The sequence below is a fragment of the Cnephaeus nilssonii genome (assembly GCF_951640355.1).
Source record: "Cnephaeus nilssonii genome assembly, chromosome: 18".
NCBI lineage: Eukaryota > Metazoa > Chordata > Mammalia > Chiroptera > Vespertilionidae > Cnephaeus > Cnephaeus nilssonii.
The window spans coordinates 44,760,582-44,783,836 of record NC_137089.1 but is presented as its reverse complement, the minus strand read 5'-3'; the positions used below and the strand labels follow the sequence as shown (position 1 = coordinate 44,783,836).

The 23,255-nt window shown below is 56.0% G+C and overlaps 1 protein-coding gene and 1 pseudogene across 2 annotated transcripts; one reads left to right on the top strand and one right to left on the bottom strand.

The window, feature by feature from the left end:
- Positions 1 to 1,175: 1,175 nt before the first annotated feature.
- FAM83A (family with sequence similarity 83 member A) lies at positions 1,176 to 13,221 on the bottom strand (the record flags this gene model as incomplete). The annotated part of the gene is made up of 4 exons (XM_079795790.1): positions 1,176 to 1,788; positions 5,508 to 5,632; positions 7,671 to 7,838; positions 12,742 to 13,221. The coding sequence occupies 4 exons, from the start codon at positions 13,219 to 13,221 to the stop codon at positions 1,254 to 1,256; spliced, it is 1,308 nt and encodes a 435-aa protein (XP_079651916.1). The 3' UTR covers positions 1,176 to 1,253.
- An 8,937-nt stretch (positions 13,222 to 22,158) lies between these two features.
- On the top strand, positions 22,159 to 22,689 carry LOC307114157 (polycomb group RING finger protein 1-like; annotated as a pseudogene). Its single transcript has one exon. The product of its transcript is annotated as a polycomb group RING finger protein 1-like (transcript).
- Positions 22,690 to 23,255: the final 566 nt, after the last annotated feature.

Below are 23,255 nucleotides of genomic sequence, written 5' to 3'. Positions count from 1 at the left end.
GACACCTGTGAGTCGGGGTGTCCGCCTGTTGCTGTGCCTGGGACACGGTGGGCAGCCCATTGCTGCTGTTTAATTTCACTCCCAGCAGAGACTGCGGGCGGGTGTCTCAGGACGGCCCCCAGCGAGCAGGCTGCCGGGCAGGTGCAGCGGTGACTAGCCCGAGCGGAGCTACAGGTGGGTTTGGGAGGACTGGGAACTTGGAAAAGGACGTGCTCTGGCCTCCAGCCACCTCCTCGCCTGGTGAGTAAAACCCGCCTGGTCTCCTGGTGGGCATACTGTCGGGACGAGGGCCCAAGGCTGAGGACCCTTGGGAATCCAGTCCCACCAGGGAATGCCCAGCCCCGGCGCCCACGGCCGTATCTGTCAGCGAAGCTGGGTCCTGGTGCAGTAACAAACACCCCCAGTCTCAGTGCTTGGACTACAAAGCTTCATTTCTCGCTCATACTGCTTATCCACTGCGAGTGGGTGGGGAGGAGTGGGGGGCTGCTCACCGCACTCTCCTAGGAACCCGGCCGGCGCAGGGGCCTCCCCCTTGAGGCCAACTGCACCTGCTCCGGACGCTCTGGGAGCGTCGGCCTGGCCGTGACTCAGCACGGAACTGCCCTGGTCACCTCGATCCCGGGACGCCCGGCCTGCCCCGTCTCTGCTGGCTGCAGTGTCCACCGGCCCCACACGGCTCACAGGGGCAGTTGGGGGGCCTCATCCCTAAGTCCTCGGGCCAAGGGGTACCCAGTCTTCCGCCTTCCAGGGAGCAGGAGTTGTCCCCTCCCAGAAACACCCAGAATGTTCCCCGGCCTTCTGGATCTCTCTCGCGAGTCTGGGGAGAAGACTGTTCCTGCGAACCGGGAAACGGGAGTACCTCGGTCACACGCACCCTCTGCTGCTCAGTGCCTCGTTTACCCACATGTAGAACGTGGGCTGCGTCCGCCCCATCTCACATCCCAGCGGGTCCAAGAATGGCCATGTGGCAGCACTGGGCTCTTGGGAAGAACGGGCCCTACTTTCACCATTTTGTCCTCTAGTTCCCGAACCCCGTCACCCTGGAACCTTCTGGAATGTGCTGCGTAGCCCACACTAGAGAGGGGAACCCAGGGAGGGACTGGTGGGGTTGGCAAGTGAACGCCCTCAGGCCTGGAACATTCGAACAGGCAACAGTGTTGTCCAGGTGCTTCAGTTCTAGGGGAAGCCAAGCTGCCGTCGTTGAGGTGGGTCCCCAGGGGTCCTGGGAGGGCAGCTGGGGGGGGGGGGACCCTTCAGAAACGAGGGGCGGCCTGTAGGAACGGCCTCCAGACGTGGGCCGCCCTGGGCAGCAGGCCCAGCTGCTCCAGCTGCAGCCGCGGGGGCCTGCAGGCGCCGAGCTTGCTGTAGAGAGCGAGCGGGCTGTCCTGGGGCCTCAGGGGGAAGTGGGCCTGCGGGGCCAGGGCCCCCCAAAGGCCATGGTAGGGCTGAAACCTGGGGGGCGGAGGCGGGTTTGGGGCCGGCGGGGTGCTGGGCCCTGAGGACACGGACAGGCTCCGGTTCTGGGGGTTGCTCCCCGTCGAGGGGCTGCTGAAGGGGTTGGAGGACAGGCGGCCGCTGGCAGAGCAGCTGCTGCCGCTGAGGCGGCCGGGCGGGGGGCTGCGCCCCGCTCTGGGCGGGAGGGGTGCCACCATCCTGGGGCACTTCAGGCCCATCACGGGCTGGGAGGCGGCGTACAGGTGGCGGAACTCCTGGTCAAACAGCGCCACGGCCTGGCCCGTGAACTTGGAGAGGATGTTCCGGTGGACGTGTCCGCTGAGCCACGTGAAGCTGTGGGGAGGAGAGAGGGGGAGGGTGGGAATGGGCCACGGGGGCCACCGGGGCCTTCCTCAGGGGTGGGGGGCAGCAGCAGGACTGGAAGGAGGGGACCCCGCCCTCTGCCCCCCTGTGCTGCCTCGCGTCATCCTGCGGAAGCCCTGGCGGGACAGTGTGCCCCTTTCACCAAAGGCAGAACTGGAGCTCCCAGTCCAGCCAATGTCGGCCGGCCGGCTGGCTAGTGAGGAAGTTGCCAGAGTGACTTTCTGGCCTCAGGTCAGGGTTCCTCCTGCTGCTCAGGTTATGGCCCCTTAGCCGGTCCCCGCGGAGGGGATGTGGGGCTGAGAAGGCAGCTCCTGGGAAGGCAGGGGCTATGTGATCATGAACATCTAGAGCAGGGATCCTCAAACTACGGCCCGCGGGCCACATGCGGGTGTTTTTGCCGTTTTGTTTTTTTACTTCAAAATAAGATATGTGCAGTGTGCATAGGAATTTGTTCATAGTTTTTTTTTAAACTATAGTCCGGCCCTCCAACCGTCTGAGGGACAGTGAAATGGCCCCCTGTTTAAAAAGTTTGAGGACCCCTGATCTAGAGGGTGTAGGTCCATTTTCAGGCACATGGACCAGAGGGGCGGGTGGGGAGGGAGAATCCTGGGCCCCTTGGCAGGTGGAAAGGGGAACACAGGGCGAGCCCGCAGGAACCGGGCGTCCGGGGTTTGCCGGGACACCCAGGACAGGACACCCAGGACAGGACACCCAGGACAGGACACCCTCAAGCAGAGGTCTTGGCCCTCTGTCCATCACAGATTTTAGGAGAAAACAAAATGTTCAAGGCGTTTAGGTATGACTTTCTATGATTCCCTGATTTAACCAAATTCCTTTCTATTTTTAAAAATATCTTTTTTATTGATTTCAGAGAGGAAGGGAGAGGGAGAGAGAGATAGAAACATCAGTGATGAGAGAGAATCATTGATTGGCTGCCTCCTGCACGCCCCACACGGGGGATCGAGCCCACAACCTGGGCATGTGCCCTGACTGGGAATGGAACTGTGACCTCCTGGTTCATAGGTCAATGCTCAACTGCTGAGCCATATAGGCCAGGCGAAATTTCTATTTTTGATGAAAACTCCCCTCATCATGCCCTTCCCCCTTCATCTCCCCCAAAAAACAAACAAACAAACAAACAACCCTTGAAAATGGTGACAGCACAGAAGACCCACCAAGAGCATCAGGTCAGAGATCCCTGCGTCCCTAATCATGTGAACCCGGCGTGGACGCGATGGGGGCTGGGTGGTCAGAGGGCAGGGCATCCTGAGAGGCGGCGCCCACCAAGGGCCTCAGCCTCCAGCCGCCAGCCCGCCGGCCTTGCCAGTAGAAGGCAGGGCGGGCCCACAGAGGCCGGGGCAATCCTGGGAGGAACAAGGAGGCTTTGTTTCAGCCTCACCTCCCGCCCAGGAGCCGCCCACTCAGCTGAGGCTGATGAGCAGCTGAGGCTGAGCCTAGGGCAGCCAGGTGACCGGGGGTGCAAAGACAGGCACAGTGGGGCTCCCGGCTACACTAAGAAATCTAACGCCTTGTGCTTGGAATCGGGCTGGATGAGGTCAACAACTACATGCTTTGCTCAGTAAAACAGGTCCAAAGGTGCCCTGGCAACTGCTGAGGTCCCCACGCACCCAGAGGCCCCTGGGCTGCCACCTGAGCCTTTGTGCTGGTCCCCCACCCCTCGGCCAAAGAGGCAGACCGCTCTTCAGTTTGGTAGAACTAGAGACAACCAGAGAGAAGGGCCAGACTACTGGGAGCCCAGGGAGAGCCAGGCTGAAGACATGGGGTGAGGGCGTTCCTGTTTGTTGCTTTGTTTTCATTGGCTACAGCTCTAAGGGTCCCAGGGGGAAGGACCCTGATAGGCTAACAGATGACCCTGAATGCTGAGGGCAAAAGCATTGTCCTGCCCTCTCTCCAGGAGCCGGATTTTCCAGTTCTCAGGGATGGCCCTGCATCTTGAAGCCCACTGCCCCCTCCTCGTGGCACCTCCTGGGTCAGGATGGCACGCCCAGCTGGGCCTCGGTGGGCACCGGGGAGCTGGAGATGCTAGTCAAGGACACTGGGGACTGTGGGCCAATCACCTGCCCCTCTCTCCTTAGGGCCCCATCTGTCAATGAGAGGAGTGTCGCCTCCCTCAGGGTGTGAGGAGGATTAACTCCTTTCTGAATCCTTACAGGTCTGAGGCCTGCACAAAGCTCACCAGGGTTAGCTGCTTCCTGCCGGCCCTGAGGGCAGGGGCCACCCGGTGGTGAGCTCTGTAAGGACAAGGAAGTGAGGACTGGGGGGAATTCTCCCCGCTGAAAGTAAGGTTCCCTCTTCGTTTTCTCTCCCAGAATTCCTTCCTCTGTCCTTTGTAACTGTCTGGAAACCTTTTTAATGGCTAAATAAGCCTCTGGCCAGTCTCAGAGCTGGTTGCTAGGGGCTGAGAGGGAGGCATGGGAGTGACTACCTAATGGTGAAGGGGTGTGGACACGCCGTCTCAAAATATACGTTGCTCTGACCTAAGAAACAGCTGACCGCTGAGGGAACCTGAGAAACAGAGCTGGGAACCGAACTTAAACTGTGGGGCTCCCGGCTGGGCCGCTGCCACTTGTAGTCCCTGGCGCCAGCCGTAGGTCCTGGGGGATTTGGAGATGCTCCCGCACGGAGGGGAGGAGGGACCGGAAGCACAGAGGGTGGCGCTTGTCGTTTATCGAGGACACTGTGGCGTTCAGCAAGCCCTGGCAATTCTGAAGTGAGAGGGGGGCTGTCTTGGTGCCCCCGTCTTTTCCGGACCACATCCCCTCGCCAGCCAATGTGACATCCTCCAGGGGCCTGGCAGCCCTCAGGACCAGCCTCCTCTCAGTCCCCACCCTTTCAGATCTTGCCTATTCCATGTCCCCCTCCCCCGGGGCCTTGCCAGGGTACTGGCAGGCTAATAGCAGTCATTTATTGAGCACCTACTATGTGCTAGGAGCTATGCCACATGTTTTGCAAACTTTATCTGCAAGGGAAGATAATATTATCCTTCATTTTACAGGTGAGGAAAGCAATAACAAAAAGAATTGAATTGCATACTCTAAATGGATGAATTATATAGCATATTAATTATATATCAAGAAAATGTTTAATATATATATATATATATATATATATATATATATATATATTGATTTCAGAGAGGAAGGAAGAGGGAGAGAGAGATAGAAACATCAATGATGAGAGGGAATCATTGATTGGCTGCCTCCTACACGCCCCCTACTGGAGATGGGCCCACAACCGGGGTATGTGCCCTGACCGAAATCGAACCTGAGACCTTTCAGTCTGCAGGTCAATGCTCTATCCACTGAACAACTGGCTAGGGCCTCAATAAATTTTTTTATAAAATAAAAAAAAATTGAAAATAGGAACACACACATGCTAAAACAAATTGCATGGGTTTATAATCATATCTGAGACAGCTGAGGAGGAAATAAAAGGATTCTATATCCTGTTGCAATATCGAGGGAAACTGAGGCACCAGAAAGTGACTCTACCCTGAAGTCCTCCCAGGAAGAGCCCATTTCCTCCCCCCCCCCCCATTTGTTCAGGCCTGTCCTCCCTCCTGGGAACTGCTGATGGGGACAGGGCTGTGCCCGAGCGCCTGGGGCTGGTGGGCACCACACTCAGCCTTGGCCTCCACGAAGCCGCAACAGGTGAGACCCAGCGCTCACCTGTACGATCCAGAAAGAACGTATCTCCAGTCCGAGATGATGAACTTCTCCTGGACTTGGCCGGCGAACTTCCTGCCCGATTTGGCGCAGTACACCTCTGCTCCCACGCTCCGGATGGAAATGTTCTGTTGGAAGGAGGTCCAGGTGTTGCTCGCCAGTCACGTATTTACAGATACACGTCTGCCCAGGACCGAGTCTGGGAGGATGCTCACCAACACGGAAACAGGGTTATCTCTAGCTGGTGGGGTTATGGGCCATTTTTACTTTATGGCTGAATTCTCTAAATGGCCTTCATTGTCCTGGCAATACTCAAAGTAACAGAAGAAAAAAAAGGGAGGGGGGATGGTAGAAAGCAGAAAATAGAAGCCAAGGCTCAGTGCCCCTGGAGCCATCAGTCTCAGCTCCCATGGACCACGGAGGTCTGGCAGGGCCATTGCCTTGTGAGTGACTTTAGTGACATGAGTGCCTGACCCCAAGCTGGTCAGCGGGAAGGCTCAGTGCAGCCAGAGGAGACAGCTGTGTGGAGACCTCACTGGACCCTCCATTGTTTTGTCTAAAAAAAGGTGTGTTGCCCTAGTTGGTTTGGCTCAACGGATAGAGCGTTGGCCTACAGACTTAAGGGTCCCGGGTTTGATTCCGGTCAAGGGCACATGCCCAGGTTGTGGGCTCGATCCCCAGTGGGGGCTGTGCAGGAGGCAGCCAATCAATGATTCTCTCTCTTCGTTGATGTTTCTATCTCTCTCTCCCTTCCTCTCTGAAATCAATACAAATATATTTTTTAAAAAATATTTTAAATTAAAAAAAAATAAGTTTAAAAAGGTGTGTCCACGCCCAAATCCTGGTCCTGTTTGTCCCCTTCCTCCCCAGCAGCACCTGCTGCCAGCCGGCATGGAAGGCTGGAGAGATGAAGGTGGGCGGGCGAAGCACGGGCATCTCAGAGGAGGGCGGAGCACTGCTGGGCGGGCTCTGGGAGGGGACACCCAATGCCCCTCCCCCCCGCTGCTCCTCCGGCTCCTCTAAGCTCTGAGATTGCGGGAGGAGGGCCACCTCCCACTGTCCCTTGGTGGCCTGTGTGAGCCATGAAGACAAGGCCGGCGCTGACTCTCCTGCTTCTATGGCCTCATGCTGAGCAGTGGGATCCAGGTAAGATGAAGCAGACCCAGTAATCAGAGGCCTGGGGCCTGTGACACCAGGAGGGCCTGAACTCAGCCGCCTGGCGGTCAGCGTGGAGGGGCAGGCAGGGGGACGGGAGGAGGACCGGCCTCCAGGAGGCGGACCTGCCTGAGCGACAGGGAGCCACCCAGGGAGCACCATCAGCTGCTCAGCGGGGCCTGCTGCAAAGCCACGGGCGCCTGGACATTTGACCTTGGATTAGCTGCCCCAGAGGCGACACGGAGGGAACCCTTATCTCGGGGTTTCCTTTCTCATTGCCGGAAGGAGGAGGTGGGGAGGCTGGTTAAGTCCCAGGGGATGAGCTTCCTGTTGGGGCTACAGAGGGCTGCCCTCCCTCCTGACCGGGAACCACACAGGTGCTCAGGTTGCCCTGCGTGGTGAAGCGCCCACGGGCTCCCTCAGCTGAACGCAGTGAAGGTGGAAGTGCCAGAGGCTGATGCTCAGCAGCTGCCCTGCCCTTCCTGCCCCGGGCAGCTCGGGGAGGTCAAAGGGCTATGAGTGGGTCTGGCTGGCGTGGCTCAGTGGTTGAGCATCTACCTATGAACCAGGAGGTCACGGCTCGATTCCCATTTAGGACACATGCCCGGGTTGTGGGCTCCATCCCCAGTGTGGGGCGTGCAGGAGGCAGCCAATCAATGATTCTCTCTCGGCATTGATGTTTCTATCTCCCTCTCCCGCTCCCTTCCTCTCTGAAGTCAATAAAAATCTATTTTTTAAAGAAAGGCTATGAGTGGAAGTGAAAATCTCTTCCAAGTCTGGTGTTCATCCCGCGGGACCTCCTCCCCGCTTTCTCCGGCCACTACGATCCTGGAGGCCACATCTTCCTATGGAGCTACAAGATAAGGGGGGGGGGGGGGGGCCGTCTGACCTTCACTTTGAGCAAGAAATAGACCTCATTGTGTGACGCCACGGCACAGTGGGTACCTATCCCCATTCCCTGGCCTGCCTTGTTCTAATCCACGGTAGCTTTCAGCCTCCCCTCGGGCCTACCTTGAGGTGCCGGTCAGAGACCTGCACCTTGTCACACATCTCCTGGAAGAGCGGCACGCCGCCCTGGTCCAGGAGCACGCAGACCAGCACCCCGCGCTTGTTGGCCGCCTCCAGGATGTCACAGAAGATCTCCACGTCCGTGAACACGTCCATCAGGATGGCCAGGACCTGGGCCGGGACGAGGGGGCAAATACCAGAGGGTCAGGTCCAGTGCTAACTGGTTTCGGCGGAACTTAGTCCCGGGGGCCCGGGAGCGCTGGCCCCACGGCGCTGGCAGAGGGGAGGGAGGTGCGGGCACCAAGCTCAGAAGCCCTTGGGACTTCCTGAGCGAGCTCTTCGCCCTTCCGTGGGAGGACACGGCGAGATGCCGTCTATCAACCAGGACGTGGGCTCTCACTGACACTGCCCGACCTTGGCCTTGGACCTCCAGCCTCCAGAACTTCTTGATGCGAGTGTCTGGGCGGGGGAGGGAACGGCTGACACATTGCTCACCCTGGGCTGGAAGTCAGGAAGGATGTTCTAGCTGGGGGACCGTGATCCCTGAGCTCCGTGCCTGTTAGGGCACAATCAAGTGCCTGTACACATTTACGTTTACGGGCCCTCTCTGCTGAAAGATAAATGCTCTTCGTCCAAGCTATCGACAGAAGAGGCAATTACCTCTCCGAGGATGGCAGTAAATCCCCAGGTGTGTCCCAGCGAGGCCCTTGTTCTCCTGAGACGGGGCTGGTGAGCTCCTTTAGGAGGAGATGGTGCGGTTTCTGCTCTGGTGGCCTCACTCCGACCCTGTCCTGACCCGAGACCCTCCTCTCTCTCCCGCTGACCACCTCCCTCAGACCTGCTGGCAATGACCCGGTGACCTGTGGGGGGTGGGGGCTGAGGTGAGGGGGGATAGCCCATCCCAGGCAAGGTCTCAGTCTGAAAGACAGTGCTTGCCTCCTGGGGGTGGGCGGGGCGTGGAGGTGGGGAGCTGCTTTCTCCTGGCTCCACTCCACCCTCCCAACCTCCCAACCTCCCAGAGAGCTGATTAGATTTCTTCTTTCTACAGTCAATCCATGTCTTGCTCAGAGACGGGGAGAGGCCGAGGGAGAGGGGAGCTGAGCAAGGAGAGGGGGCTTGTCTGCTAAACTTCTCCAACTTTCTGGTCTCAGAACCCCTTTACACTCTTAAAAATTACTGAGGCCCTAGCCGGTTTGGCTCAGTGGATAGAGCATTGGCCTGTGGCCTGAAAGGTCTGGGGTTTGATTCCGGTCAAGGGTACATACCTTGGTTGCAGGCTCGATGTCTCTCTCACATCAATGTTTCTCTCTTTTTGTCTCCCCCCCCCTCCCTTCCACTCTCTAAAAATTAATGAAAAATATCCTCCAGTGAAGATTAAAAAAAAATTATTGAGGATTCCAAAGAGCTTTGGTTTATGTGAATTATAGCTATGGATATTTATCATATTAGAAACTAAATGTGAGGACATTTTGAAGTGTTTATTTATTAGTTATCTTAAAATAACTAATATTAGTTACTGAAAACAATATTAAACCCATTACATGTTAATATAAATAACCCTTTTAATAAAAAATAACTATCTTCCAAAACAACAGCAGAATGAGTGAGCGGGGTGTTGTCGATCTCTGTGGCGTCGGCTGCACAGGAGACAGCTGGCCTCGCGTGTCTGCTTCCGCAGCAATCTGTTGTGGTGGTTGTTTGGGTGGCAGTGTGTGCAGAGAAACTGGCCTCACAGATACGTGGTTAAAAAGGGAAGGTCCTTACAGACCCGCTTGAAAGGGTCCTTGGCCCCTCTTGGAGGACGTATTGATCACGGCTTGTGGTTTTGTATGTGATGATGCTTTGACATCCCAGAGCTGCTGATTCCTAGAGCTAGCAGGAATCATGTCTTTGATGTGCGCATGGCCTGTGCGCATGTCTTTGATGTGCAAACAACACAATCCAGAGCCAACACCCAACCACCCTCTTCTTTAACTCGCACACAACAACCCCATAAATAGCCCTTCATCACCCAGGCCAGGGCCGGGACCACGAGGGACCCTCTGTAGCCCAGAGCCTGCCAACCTGACCCACACAGGCCCACCTCAAACTGTTCACTGCGCCCTCCTTGTCCCTCCTGCAGAACCACAAGACAGGCTCCTGTTCCTGCTGCCCCCTTGCCGCCCTGCCTCCTGCCCGCCTGGTGCTTCCCGGCTGGCCCTGCATGGCACGGGGAGCTGTGCCACACCTCCTTCCTCCAGGTCTGTGTGGCCTTCGGCGCCTGGTTCGAGCAAACCTCACGTGGGAACCCTAGTCAGAGTACGCCGGATGGTCCAGGCCAATTTGCCATACGCTTGCGGGCAGGCGAGGATGTAACCTGTTCATGTTAACATAGCACGAGCGTGTATCCCTCATTGGCACGAGGCCTCTTTTGTTTGAGCGCGGATATAAGTTGCCACTGACCAGCCAGGCGGGCTGGGCCGCTTTGTGGGGCCGCTTTGTGGGGCTGCTTGGAAGAACTACTTTGCCTGATGGCTCCTGCGTAGCAATGGCTACTTGGTCTACAATGAAACCTCTCCTGCATGTGCCTAAGACTTCTCATGTCTTCTCCAGCTAATACCTGGCATCCTACAAAGGACTGTTGGCCCAAAGGGTAAGGCAGGGCTGCTGTGGCCTTTGACCCCTGTTCCCACCCTCATCACTCCCCGAGGTCCCCTGTCAACCAGCTGTCCCACCAGAGGGATGGCGTGTCTCCCGTCTCCCGGACCCTCAGCTCTCTCAGACCTGACCTTGGTGTCTGACACTCCCTAGGCCTGGAATGCCTTCCCCTCCCCGCTCTGCCTGGCAAACTCTTACTCAGCCTTTGAGACTCAACTCAGAGGCCACCTCTTTGTGAAGCCCGCCTTAGTCACCTTCCTGTCTACTTCCAGGCACAGCGGTTGCTCAAGCTCAGGCTGCCACCCACCAATGGATTCCTCACCCCCCACCCCCACCCCGTCCTCCCCTCCCCTCCCCTCTCCTCCCCTCTCCTCTCCTCTCCTCCCGGGGCAGCTGAGCTCCCCAAAGGGAAGGAGGATCCTGTGTGCTCTGCCATGCTGGCTTGGCTGACAGAATTGCCGGCACCCTGCTGGCACGCGGCCAGTGCTGTGTCCTAGGTCAGGGCCATAGCGGCGGCCACTGTCAGCTGTAGCTCCTCCTGCCCCAGGTGCACAGATGACGCTCCAGCCCAGGCTATAGATGCCCACTCCGCCCCCCAGGGCCCGGAGGGGCGAGAATGGACTCCAAGGGAAGAAATGTGTCACCTGCAAACCTTCTCCCTCTGTCTCTGATCACTTCAAAGTTACATTTTGGTTACGCTGAAAAGAACTCAAAAAAGAATGAGCTGATATTTAAGCTCACGTTTTTGTTGGGGTTCCAAGTTTAATGCTGTGTGAAATCCAAAGGCTCCAGGAAAAGCCCCCAGGGCTGTGCAGGCTGTGTGGGGGTGGGGAGGCTGTGTGGGGGTGGGGAGGCTGTGTGGGGGTGGGGAGGCTGTGTGGGGATGGGGTTGGGGAGGGAGGGAGCGGAGTTCTGGAAAATTTAAATTGAGGGAACAATGCATGGAGCACCAGCTTTTCCTGTCACCGGGCTGCTGCCGAGCGGTGTCTCCTGTTCCGTGGGGCGGCAATAGGGTTTGGCAGATGGTCCCAGGCGGCAGCCAGGGGTGTGGGCTTGTCGTGGGGCTGCCTGCATGACCTGGGCAAGTCCCTCAGCCTCCCCAGGCCTCGATCCCTTCCAGCACCCAGGGCCTGCTTCTCAGTGTGCCGGCTCTGGTCTCCCTGTGCGTGAAGCTCAGTGCTCTCCCAGGCGTGGGCACCACTCGGGGGGGGGGGGGGGGGTGGATTCTTCACTGAAGCTGCTGCTCACAGGGTGAGCGACCCCCCCGGAAAGAAGCCAGGTTAGGGCTTGTGAAGCATAACCCCTGGCCGAGTGCCTCTCCTTCCCCTCCCTCCCCCCCTCCCCCGCAGCAAGGCTTCCCTCCTGCCTCTGGCCTGAGGCCTGCTAACGTCCTTCACCAGCACGGCCAGTTAGGAATCTAAAACAACCCAAATCAGAGATTTCACCTCAAAGTAAGACTTTCCAGCTCCTCTTAGCAGGTAGGAAGACGGCTCTGTTGGTGCTGAGTTAGTTGGTGCCACCTTCTTTGCCACAGACCCCACCACTCCCTCTTGTCCCAGGCCCCCACGAACTTCACCCAGTTAGATGCCTGTCAGGCCTTTGCAGGCAGAGTTTGTGATCTACACACACACACACACACACACACACACACACACACACACACACGAGGGCTGCAGGATGGGCTGCTCCCACGGAGATGCCAGAGGGGCTGGACCCCAGCTCCAGGCTGTCACTGAAGTGGGCTGTGATCCCTCGGAGCCTTCAGTGGCTCCCACTGCCCATAGGGGGAAGAGCAAACGCCTCAGCACGGCTCCCCACCGCTCCAGGTCCAGTCCCGCCTCCTGCCACTCAGTACTGAGTGACTGCGGACTCGCACGCCCACCACGCTCTGTGTTCAGATCCCTCTGCCTGCGCCCCCCTCACCTTCCCTGCTGTGTGCCTGACTAGCGCCTACACCTCCTCAGGACCAGCCCGAAGCCTCTCTTTCCGGAAGCCTCTCCGGACTCCCGGCTGGGCCAGGCGCCTCGCCTCCAAGGGGCCGCTCCCCGGGCACATGCTGCTCCCTCGTCCTCTCTGACTTGCCTCGCCCTGTCTGCACACCAGTGCGCTGCAGCGCCTGCCTCCGTTGGTGGCCCGGCAGAAGGGGGCCAGGTTAGAGCTGACGGGCAGAAAGCGTCTCCAGCAGCATGCAGCCTGGGTGGCGGGGACGGGAGGGAAGCCGAGGCCCAGGCAGGACTACTGCAGGAGCTCCGGGATGGGGTGGCGCCTGGGGCCCAGGCCGTGACCGAGGGGTCCAGGAAGTCAGTGATCCCGGGTGAGGCAGAGGGTGGCATCCCTGACTCCATCCCTTAGGGCGGGACGCACCCCTCTGCCCCCTCCACCAGGCCCCGTTCCTCCCCGCCCGCCCCGGCCAAGGAGCCAGCTCGGCCATCACTACCTGGCTGGTCCGGGTGATGCAGCGGCGGATGAGGTCCCTGATGTTGCTGTGCTTGTCCGTCTGGAAGTACACGGTGGCGCTGGACCTTTCCTTCAGGTAGGGCTTCTCGGCCGAGGCCCAGGAGTGCAGCAGGGCGGGCTCGCTGTCCTCCGAGGCCACAGGGTAGTAGGTCCCTGACTGCAGGGAGCACGAGTCCAGCCCCTTGGTTCCTGCCTCGGCCCCTCCCGGGGTGTCCGGCGTCCAGGGGGGCTCCTTGGCCTGGGCCTGGATGTACTGGGTCTCCGCGGAGGACAAGAAGTCCACCTCCCCTTCCTGGCGGAGCACCTGCCCGTAGGCCTCGGGCCCGCCGTCCAGGAGGGCATCTGTGGCCAGCCGGGCGCTCTCGTGGTCGCTGAAGTCGGCCCTGGCCGGCCGGGCCCACTGGCTCTTGACATCCTCCAGGCGTCTCCGGATCTTGCCCACCTGCCTTGCCCGGCTCATGCTGCCCTGTCCCTGGTGGCGACGGGGAGGCGGCACTCCAGCTGTTCCTGAGGTCGGGCTGGCAGCCCCCCACCGCGGGGGAGTGGAGTTCCTAGAAGCACCCAGCTCCCGGGACTGCTGTGTGCCAGTGTCCGGGGCGACCTGCCACCTCACAGCCGCTCCCAGGAGTCATTTCCCGCTGTTCTGAGCAATGCTCACCTGGAAGAGAGCCCCGCTGCGCCCGCCGGGCGGGGCTTATCTCTCTGCGACACCTGCCCTGCCCGCCGGCCAGGGGCGCTGCTCCATCACGCCCTGGCACTCATCTAGGAAACTCCCTCCTCCCAGCGGCAGGCAGCGGGCGGCCAAGGTGAGCCGGTTTCCCGCTTGCTTGTTGCACAATCTCCCCGAGACCCTCGGGTCCTTGTTACAAAGCAGGGAGCCTCTCCCAGCCCATCACCTCTGTGGGCCTACTGTGCTCCTCAGTTCAACACCCAGCATTCAAAGACCAGGGTCTCCCGGGGGCACATGCTGCCCCCAGACCCGCCTTCCGACCCCGTGAGCTGGGAAGCTGGGTGCACCCCAGTGCTGCTCCTCTCTCCTGGTGACACCCCAGCTCCCAGTCCTTCCTTTGCTCTGCAAAAGCTCTTGTCACATCTCTCTCCCTATTGTGATTGTCATGGTCATAGAACACATCTCAGGTTATTCCGACCCAAAGGGTGAGGAAGCTGCAGAATTTCCTTCCAACCTCCATTTGTCATGGTCAAGGGCTGCTGCCAGAGCCACGTTAGTTCCCCACCCGCTGGCTGCCCTGTGTGCTCGCCAGCCAGCTATGACTCCAGAGAAGGCCTTCAGGCAGGCACGAGTGCGCACAGTAGGAGACCGGGAGCAGTGAGCGCCCGTGGGATGCCAGCAGGGCACGGCCATACCTGCTCAGAGAACTCTGCCAGAAGCCCAGGACTGCGGGGCCTTCAGTCAGCTAGTGCAGCAGGAGCCAGAGGGCCCTCGGCGGCGTGGCTACTCTTTGGAGGAAACTTGCTGGAAGCATCTGTAACCTCCCCAGAGCTGTGGTCCAAGTGGCTCCGTCCAGTAGTAGAGAGAAGGATATTTGAAGGAATTCAACTCACAACCCTGAGTAATCTTTCCTTTATTCCATTTTATCTCCTCGTCACAATCCCTGGAACCTTGAAGAGGACAGACCTAATAAGCTCTTTCCCTCTGTTGCCCCCGCCGCCCCCCCCCCCCCGGCCCCCTCCCCGCCCCCCGGCCATGCCAAGACTCTGGTTGAGTTCTTTAGAATAGACAGCAAACACACTCTCTGTGTGCTGTCACACCCAATCCCCCCACTCCTGCGCTCCTGGTAGACATTACTAGTTGATCACAGAACTCTTTCCTTGGGAGCTGGGAACTAACCCCTCACTGCTTGTTAGAGAACTCAAATTGGAGTCCTCACCTGGAAGGAATCTTGGATGTACTTCATTTCTTCTTCTTCTTCTTCTTTAATACTTACCCGAGGATCTTTTTTCCATTGAGTTTTAGAGAGAGTGGAAGAGAGAGGGAAAGGCAGACATATTGATGTGAGAGAAACACATCTACTAGTATTGGTTGCCTCCTTCATGTGCCCTGACCAGGGCCTGGGCCGGGGGAGGAGCCTGCAACCCAACCGAGGTACGTGCCCTTGACCACAGTCGAACCCTGGACTCTTTGGTCTGCAGGCTGAGCCAAACCAGCTAGGGCTTGGATGTATGTACTTCAAGTGCTCCAGCTTACTGATGGGTAAACTGCAGCCCAGAAAGGGACAGTGACTCTCCTCAAAGTCACACTCTCCTCAATGGCCAGTGATTGTCATCATCGTTGTCCCCATCTCCTCCCCTCTGCAGCCCCAGCCCCGTGAAGTGTCCGCTGGCTGGAATAAATCCCCCCACCTGGGGCTGCATTTCTGGACCAGGAAGGCTGGCCAGCTGTAGAGCCACACCTTCCTCCACTGAGACATCCTATCAAAGAGCCATCTGGTACCAAAACTGAGGATTGCGAAGGGCCTGCTTCTCTGTCCTGTGGCCTGAAGTGTAGTCTTTTCTGCTCATGAGGACATCTGACAACGAGGGAAAGAACGAGAAGCCAATGAGAAGCTGGGCTCCTATTAGCAAATGAGTGGTGTCCGGGCTTCCTTTATTAGGACAATGGTTCTCAATGGGGGTGGGGGGGTGTTGTCTCCTCCCACCCAGGGGGCATCTGGCAATGTCTGGAGACATCTTTGGTTGTCACAACTTGGGGGTGGGGGGATGCTACTGGCAGCTGACAGTAAAGAACTCTCTGGCCCCAAGGTCAATAGTGTTGAGGCCGAGGAACCCTGGCGTAGGGGATAACTGACCCTCACCCATGTGGGAGGTCCATCCAGTCCCTGCCTTTCTCAGCCCCTCCCCTCATCAGGAAGTCCTTGCCTCCACCTGGACAACTTATTCGACGCTTTCTCAGCGTTCAGGGTCTCTCTTGATCCCCACCTATGCAAGGGAGACTTTCTTGACAATCCCCAAGGGGCTGGTAGCACACATCTCGGTCAGTCTCGCACTAATTATGGGTGCATGGCCTCCTGTCCCTGCATTCCATTCCCAGGATGTACAGCAGCAAAAAGCGTCCATGCCTTCGGAATCGGCACAACCAGGTTCATTGTGCCTATGCTATTACTAGAATGTGACCTTGGGTAGCTAACCTCACGGAGCTTCACTTTCCTCTGTCCATATGGCCACGGCTAACATGTATGGAACACGTCCAGAGTACCAGGTGCTCTTCTAAGCGCCTTGCGTGTGTTAACTCACTCGATCCGCATAGCAGCCCTAGGAGTCAGTGCTGTTCCCATCTCTCATGGATGAAGGAGACTGAAACACAGAGGTTACCTACCGAACTTGCCCAAGGTCACCTGGCCTGGAAGGGGCAGAGCCAGGGCCACATGTGGGTGCTCTGGTCCCGGGGTCCACCTGCCAACCACCGGACCTTCTGCCTCTTTCACAGGATGAGCCCCAAAGGGCGTGAGACCTACGGGAGAAGGCCTTGCCCCATTTCTGCTCCACTCTTTATTTTTAATATAGTTTTATTGATTTCAGAGAGAGGAAGCGAGAGGGAAGAGAGACAGAAACATCACTGAAGAGAGAGGATCATTGATCGGCTGCCTCCTGCATGCCCCCTACTGGGGATTGAGCCTGCAGCCCGGGCATGCACCCTTGACTGGAATCGAACCTGGGACCCTTCAGTCCTCAGGCTGATGCTCTATCCACTGCTCCACTCTTTAGCCTAAGCCAGCACAATGTTTTTTCTGAGCCTTTTACATAGTTGATATAGTTGAAACTTGACAACTGAGAAGCCTGTCAGACCCCACCCTAACCAAGCGATCAAAGTGGTCCTTCTCAATAATGGGACAAGTGGAACGAAAGCTTGCGCTACCTGATAGGATGCGGTGAGAAGAGCACGCCATCACTTCTGGGCTATTCCTGCCAAAGGTGCACAACCTGGGTTTTTACTGTTTCTTTTTAAAAAAAAAAAATTTTTTTTTAATTGATTTCAGAGAGGAAGGGAGAAGGAAAGAGAGATAGAAACATCAATGATGAGAGAGAATCATGGACTGGCTGCCTTGCACGCTCCACACTGCGGGTCAAGCCCGCAACCTGAGTATGTGCCCTGACCGGGAATCGAACCAGCGGTCTCCTGGTTTATAGGTTGACGCTCAACCACTGAGCCACGCCAGCCGGGCATTGACTGTTTCTTTATGATGTGATCCCAGAAGGAGGAGCCAATCAGGCAAATCCAGACGATGAGACGTTCCAGGGGAGAGGACAGCATTGGGGACCGGGAGGGAGCGGGTGGTCTCCTTACATACACACTGCACCCTATCAGCCCTGCAGTGTTTGTAGGTGAGGAAACTGAGGCAGAGGGAGGTGAAGTACATTCCTCTGGGACCCAGCGGCAGAGCCGGGATTGGGTTTGCCTCCAAAGCCTTCACTCCCATCTGCAACCAGATTCCGTAACTGCTGGTTTAAGCGAGAATCTCCTCCTTTGGACTGTGAGCAATTTGGCGTACAGGGTAGGAGGTCAGGCAAGTCGTGACTTAGCTTTTTGGCACCACCACCCCAGTGCCTATCCCAGTTTGGAGCTGGCAGGCAGTGGGCGTTCAATCAGTGCTTGTTGGGTGAACAGATGGGGCAGAGGCCAGCTCACTCAGGGAGAATGTACACACACGGTATTCCAGAGCTTGTCTGGAGGCAGCCACACGGAGAGCCTGGGCTGTGGGCCCCGGAGCCGGGAGGAGCAGGGTGCCTGTTGGGCCTTACGGGGCAGCTGCCACCCGCTCCCTACCACTGCCCCATCAAGGCCTGCAGCGGCATGAAAACGGTATAGACTCACTACCCAGTGACCTGAGACATGCGATTAGGTTGGAAATTAGTTGGCATAATTCCCTAGACGGGTAAATAGCTCGATGTCAACACTGATCAGTCCATTCTGCATATAATCAGCTCAGCACAGTCAGGCCAGGCGCCCCGGCAGCGTTCCCGCGCCATCTTCAGCGGGGTCATCCTTGGCACCCAGCAAGACCACAGTTTACTTCCCAGGGCCCACGCCTGCAAAGCCCCTTTGCTCTCTCAGGCTCCCTACTTTCTTATTTTTAGTTTTTGTTTATTGATGAGAGAGAGAGAGAGAGAGAGAGAGAGAGAGAGAGAGAGAGAGAGAGAGAGAATATGAAAGGGAGAAAAAAACATTGATTTGTTGTTCTAGTTATTTATTCATTACTTCTTGTATGTGCCCTGAGCAGAGATCAAGCCTGCAACCTTGGCATATTGGGATGATGCTCTAACCAACTGAGTTACTAGGCCAGGGCAGCAAGTTATCTACTTTTGAGTTCCTAGTCCATTGTTCTCGATTTCTGATGCATGAAAACCGTGGCAGCTCCATTTTTGGCCAGCAAATTTGCAGAAGCTTTTAAAAAGTTACAATGAAAATTGAGGTACAACTTCGGTGCGGTAAAGTTTACCCATGTTAGTGTACAGCTCTAAGAGTTTTGGCGAAATGAATACAGTCATGATCAAGATACAGAGTATTTCCAGAATTGCAAAAATTTCTGGCTTCTTCTGGAGCTTCCCCTGCACTCCACCCCCTGGCAACCACTGATCTGTTATTTCTCCCTAAAGTTTGCCATTCCTGAATGTCCTAGAATGGAATCACATAGTGCGAGCCTTTTGAGCCTGGCTTCTCTCACTCAGCATATGCTCCTGGGGTTCATCCATGTGGTGGTTGTGTGTCAATGGGCAGCTGCTTTTCATTGCCGATAGCATGTTATTGCAGGGATGTACCAGTTTGTTTATCCGTTTCTCAGCGGAAGGACACTGAGTTGTTTCTAGTTTGGGGTATCTAAAATAATAAAAGTGTAATATGCTAATTAGACCGGACGTCCTTCCGGATGACCTTCCAGATGAAGCCCTTTCCCTTGTTCAAAACAAAAGGAAAAAAATGACAATAATGGTATTAAGATACAAAGCTTTTTCTTTTCTGCTGCAGTCTTTCCGTTGATTTCTCGTAGTGCTTTTAAAATTTGCTATTTAATGTTTTAAGTTAAAAAAAGTAAAGTTCAAAATTATGAGCATGAATTTCACCAGTCACCTTTATATTGTGCAATGCCATTTTAAATGCAGATATGAGAGCGTTGAACTTGCAGGCAGAATCGCTGAAATGACACAATGTGTACGTACTTTGTTTATACACGCGTTCCTGCTGCGTTCTTACCGGAAAGTGGAAATGCCCCACAAAACTAACTCGGTGGTTTTAGTCCACTTCTTGACATGTGCGTGCTCTACCAACCCTGTCTACCTGCGGCTTACTGATGAGCATCCCTCTTGCTCTAGGGACCGAAAGATTGTGAGGGTGAATCAGTTCAGTGTGGCCAACTTCCCGCTCCCCTTCAATGAGCAAGGACCTTCTCTGACCTAGGCCAGAATGGCTCAGTTGGTTGGAGCATCATCCTTTACACCAAAAAATTTGCAGGTTTGATTCTCACTCAGGACACATACCTAGGTTGTGGGTTTAATCCCCAGTTGAGGCGCCTGTGGGAGGCAACCGATGATGTTTCTCTCTCTCTCTCTCTCTCTCTCTCTCTCTCTCTCTCTCTCTCTTTCTCTCTCTCCCCCCTCCTTCTCCCTTCCTCTCTCTAATCAGGACCAAATTTCCAAGTAGAAAAAGACCCACAGAGTCAAGACAGCAAACTTTATAGAATCATTTATTCCACAAACATGGAGTGCCTCCTGTGTCCGTATGTACGAGGCGCGGGAGGGCCCTGACCTCCCAGTAAATGTCACTTTGTAACCAGACTTTTCCCTTTAGCCTCCACACTGTCACCTAAACTAGCTGAAGCCTCGAAACCTTGATTATGAGCCAGATGATGCAACTTTGCCACAATGTGGTGGTGCCGTTTCAGGCACAAACGCTATGTTGGAAGGACAGGTGCGGGAGTAGGTTTTAGTGATAACATTGGAAAGGATGCATGTTTCAGCAGCCCAGGCCCCGAGGCCTGACTTCCACAGGTAAGAACCGTGATGCCCATCAGCCCTGTGATGTTTCTCTCTCACCTCAGCCTGGGGTGCCAGGACACACACTGATGCGATCTGCCACTGACATGACCCCTGTTGGGACCGCAGGCAAAACCACTGTCCTGTTCCAGGCCCAGCTCCTGGGGCCCCACACCCTCCACCACCTGTGTCACCCGTCAGAGGGGACAGAGTGGGAAGGCCTGCGAGGTGAGCGCTGTAACTCATCTCCTCTGGTTAGGGGACCTCGCCGCCCTCCCACCTGTATGTGAGAGTGGGTGTGGACTTTGAAGTCCATTCCTGGCCAGTTCATGGAAAGGCCCACCTGGTTCCTGAAATCGGAGCCTGTATATCTTTGGAACTAGGACATGGGACTTGGACCAGACTAAAAGTTGGGGATGTAGAGATGAGCCGACTGCAGCCCCCGCCCTCCAAAAAAGACAAGCAATTACGGTAGAGCTGAGCATTTCCTCCATCATCAAATGCTCAGGGCCCACCGCGGGCCATGCACGGCCGGCCGACAGCATGGCCTGTGCTGTGGTGGTGCCTACAGTCCAGTGGGAAAGGCAGCAAATGAGAAGTCATGACATTGAACTTGGGTGAGTGTTAAGGTCACGGGAGCAAGAGCCATGAGAATACAGAGCAGGGACGCTGACCTAGCCCAGGGGTCAGGAGGCCTCTTTGAGGTCATGACAGGTAGGCGCAGCAGGAATTCGCTGGGGGAGGCCGGAGGGAATGGGTGCCCCAGGAGTGTAGACGTTGTGTGGGGGGTGGTGAGGGGTGGGAAGAGATGACCTCAAGAGGTCAGATGTCAGGGGGCACAGGAGGACTTTGGCCTTCATCTCAGCGGTGGTGGGAACTACTGAAGCTGTTACTCAGAACCCAGACCGGCCAGATGAGCGTCTGTGACGGCCGCCTCTGGCCTCAGGGTGGGGAAGAGCAGAGCCCGTGGAGGAGCATCCCAGCTGTCAGGGTGAGCCCTTCCTTCTCAGAGATTCTGAGCAATGACTCTCGGAAGCTTCCAGCAACAACAGGCGGACTCACACGTCCGCGCACCCAGTCCAAATGGAGCGGGCGGCTGGCCTTCCGCTGCCCTGGACGGGTGACAAGGAGCCACAGGCTGCTTCCCACGGGGCGTGTCTGAGGGAAGTCTCTCCCTCCAGTCGGCCTCTCTGAGCCTCCCGGGACTTGCCCAGCTGGCTGCGCCCTGGCTTCTGGCCTGTCACAGCCAGAATAATGAGAGGAGACACGTGGGCCCGCAGCCAAGTCCTTCCACATCACCAAGTCGGGGTGGGAAAGGGGCCAGGCCTGGGAGCCTGTGCCACCTCCCAAGCACCACAGGTGACTGCCCTCCCACACAGGGCCTGGCTCCCTGGCCTTCCTTCCCTGGGAACTGGGTCACTCACCCAGCCTCTTGAGCCACTCTACGCTTTTTATTTATTATTTTTATTTAATTTTTTAAATATATTTTTTCTTTATTTCAGAGAGGGAGGGAGAGGGAGAGAGAGAGATAGAAACATCAATGATGAGAGAGAATCATTGATTAGCTGCCTCCTGCACGCCCTGCACTGGGGATTGAGCCTGCAACCCGGGCATGTGCCCTGACCTGGAATTGAACCGTGACCTCCTGGTTCATAGGTCGACGCTCAACCACTGAGCCACGCCGGCCGGGCTCCATGGGCTATTTAGATTTCACTGGATGCATGTTAAAAATCATATATGCACAGAAACTCACTATAGACTGATTCATTTGCCTCTCAGCATAACCATTATTGCTTGTCTCATTTTCGGTTCCTATAAGTGTATTCCTAGTATCACATGAGCTCACTCATCTAGGGGAAAAGATGAACAACATAGACTGAAGATCAAGAACAGCATTGATCAGACTGTCAGACCTCAGAGGGAAGGTAGAGGAGGGTGGGGACAAGGGAGATAGATCAACCAAAGGACTTGTGTGCTTGCATATGAGCCTAACCAGTGATCACGGACAACAGGGGGATGGGGACATGCGTGGGGAGGGGTTTGGGATGGGAATGGGGGGAAGGTTGATGACAAATATGTGATACCTTAATCAATAAAGTAATTTAAAAAAATCATATATGCAGGTCCGTCGTCGTATAGCCTCCCCTGGGAAAGGAAGGCCGGGCCAGTCCACGCGAAGGGAGCCCCCGCTAATGCGCGGAGACCTCCGCTGGGCGCAGGGGTAGTGTCAGCCCCCGGGGGCTAAGCCCTTGCTGACCGTGCAAGGAGGAGGTCCGCGTAAAAATCAAATACTTGAATGAACACATCGTCTGCTGCCTGTGCGCTGGCTACTTCGTGGACGCCACCACCATCACAGTGTCTCCATACTTTCTGCAAGAGTTGTATTGTACCCCCAAACCAGCAAGTACTGCCCATGTGCAACATCAAGATCCACGAGACACAGCCACTGCTCAACCTCAAACTGGACCGGGTCGGGCAGGACATCGTGTACAAGCTGGTGCCTGGCTTGCAAGACAGTGAAGAGAAACGGATCAGAGAATTCTACCAGTCCCGAGGCTTGGACCAAGTCACCCAGCCCGGCGGGCAAGAGCCAGCCCTGAGCAACCTCGGCCTGCCCGCCAGCAGCTTTGGCCATCCTCAAGCCCACTGCTATCGCCATGATGAGCAGCTGAGCTGTGCCCGGAGCGGCTGAGTTCTGGCAAAGACACGAATAAAAGTGTCTTGCAGAACAAATATGTCCGATGTTCTGTTAGAGCTGAGGTTCGTCATCTCCGGAGGGTCCTCTGCCATCGCCTGATGCTAAATCCCCAGCACGTGCAGCTCCTTTTTGACAATGAGATTCTCCCTGATCACGTGACCATGGAGCAGATTATGGCTTTCCCAACGGTTCGGCGAGCCCGCCCCTTTGCTTTTACAGTACAGAGTGAAAGAGAAGAGGAGGTAGGGGCCACGCCCCTGCCCCATCCCTCTCCCTGTCCCTCCCCAGATATTTATGTGAAATTAATTGTGGCTTTATTTTTTGAAATAAAAACTTTTAAAAAGAAAAAAAAAATCATATATGCAGCCCTGACCGGTTTGGCTCAGTGGATAGAGCATCGGCCTGCGGACTAAAGGGTCCCAGGTTCGATTCCGGTCAAGGGCATGTACCTTGGTTGCGGGCACATCCCCAGGAGGGGGTGTGCAGGAGGCAGCTGATCGATGTTTCTCTCTCATTGATGTTTCTAGCTCTCTATCCCTCTCCCTTTCTCTCTGTAAACAATTAATAAAATATATCTTAAAAAATCATATATGCAGTTTTATTTATTTTTTTTAAATCAGCATATATGTATTGAAATTACATCCTTTGTAACTGTTTGCATTTAAGAGAAAGTTGAGATATCCACTGAACATCATGCAAGGACGTGCTTTGCTATTTCTCAAAGTTATTTAAAGGCACAGGAGTGAGGAAACGCGGTGAGGAGCTGCTGCGGGGGGCGAGATGCCAGCGCAGTCGTCTGACTCTATGGAATG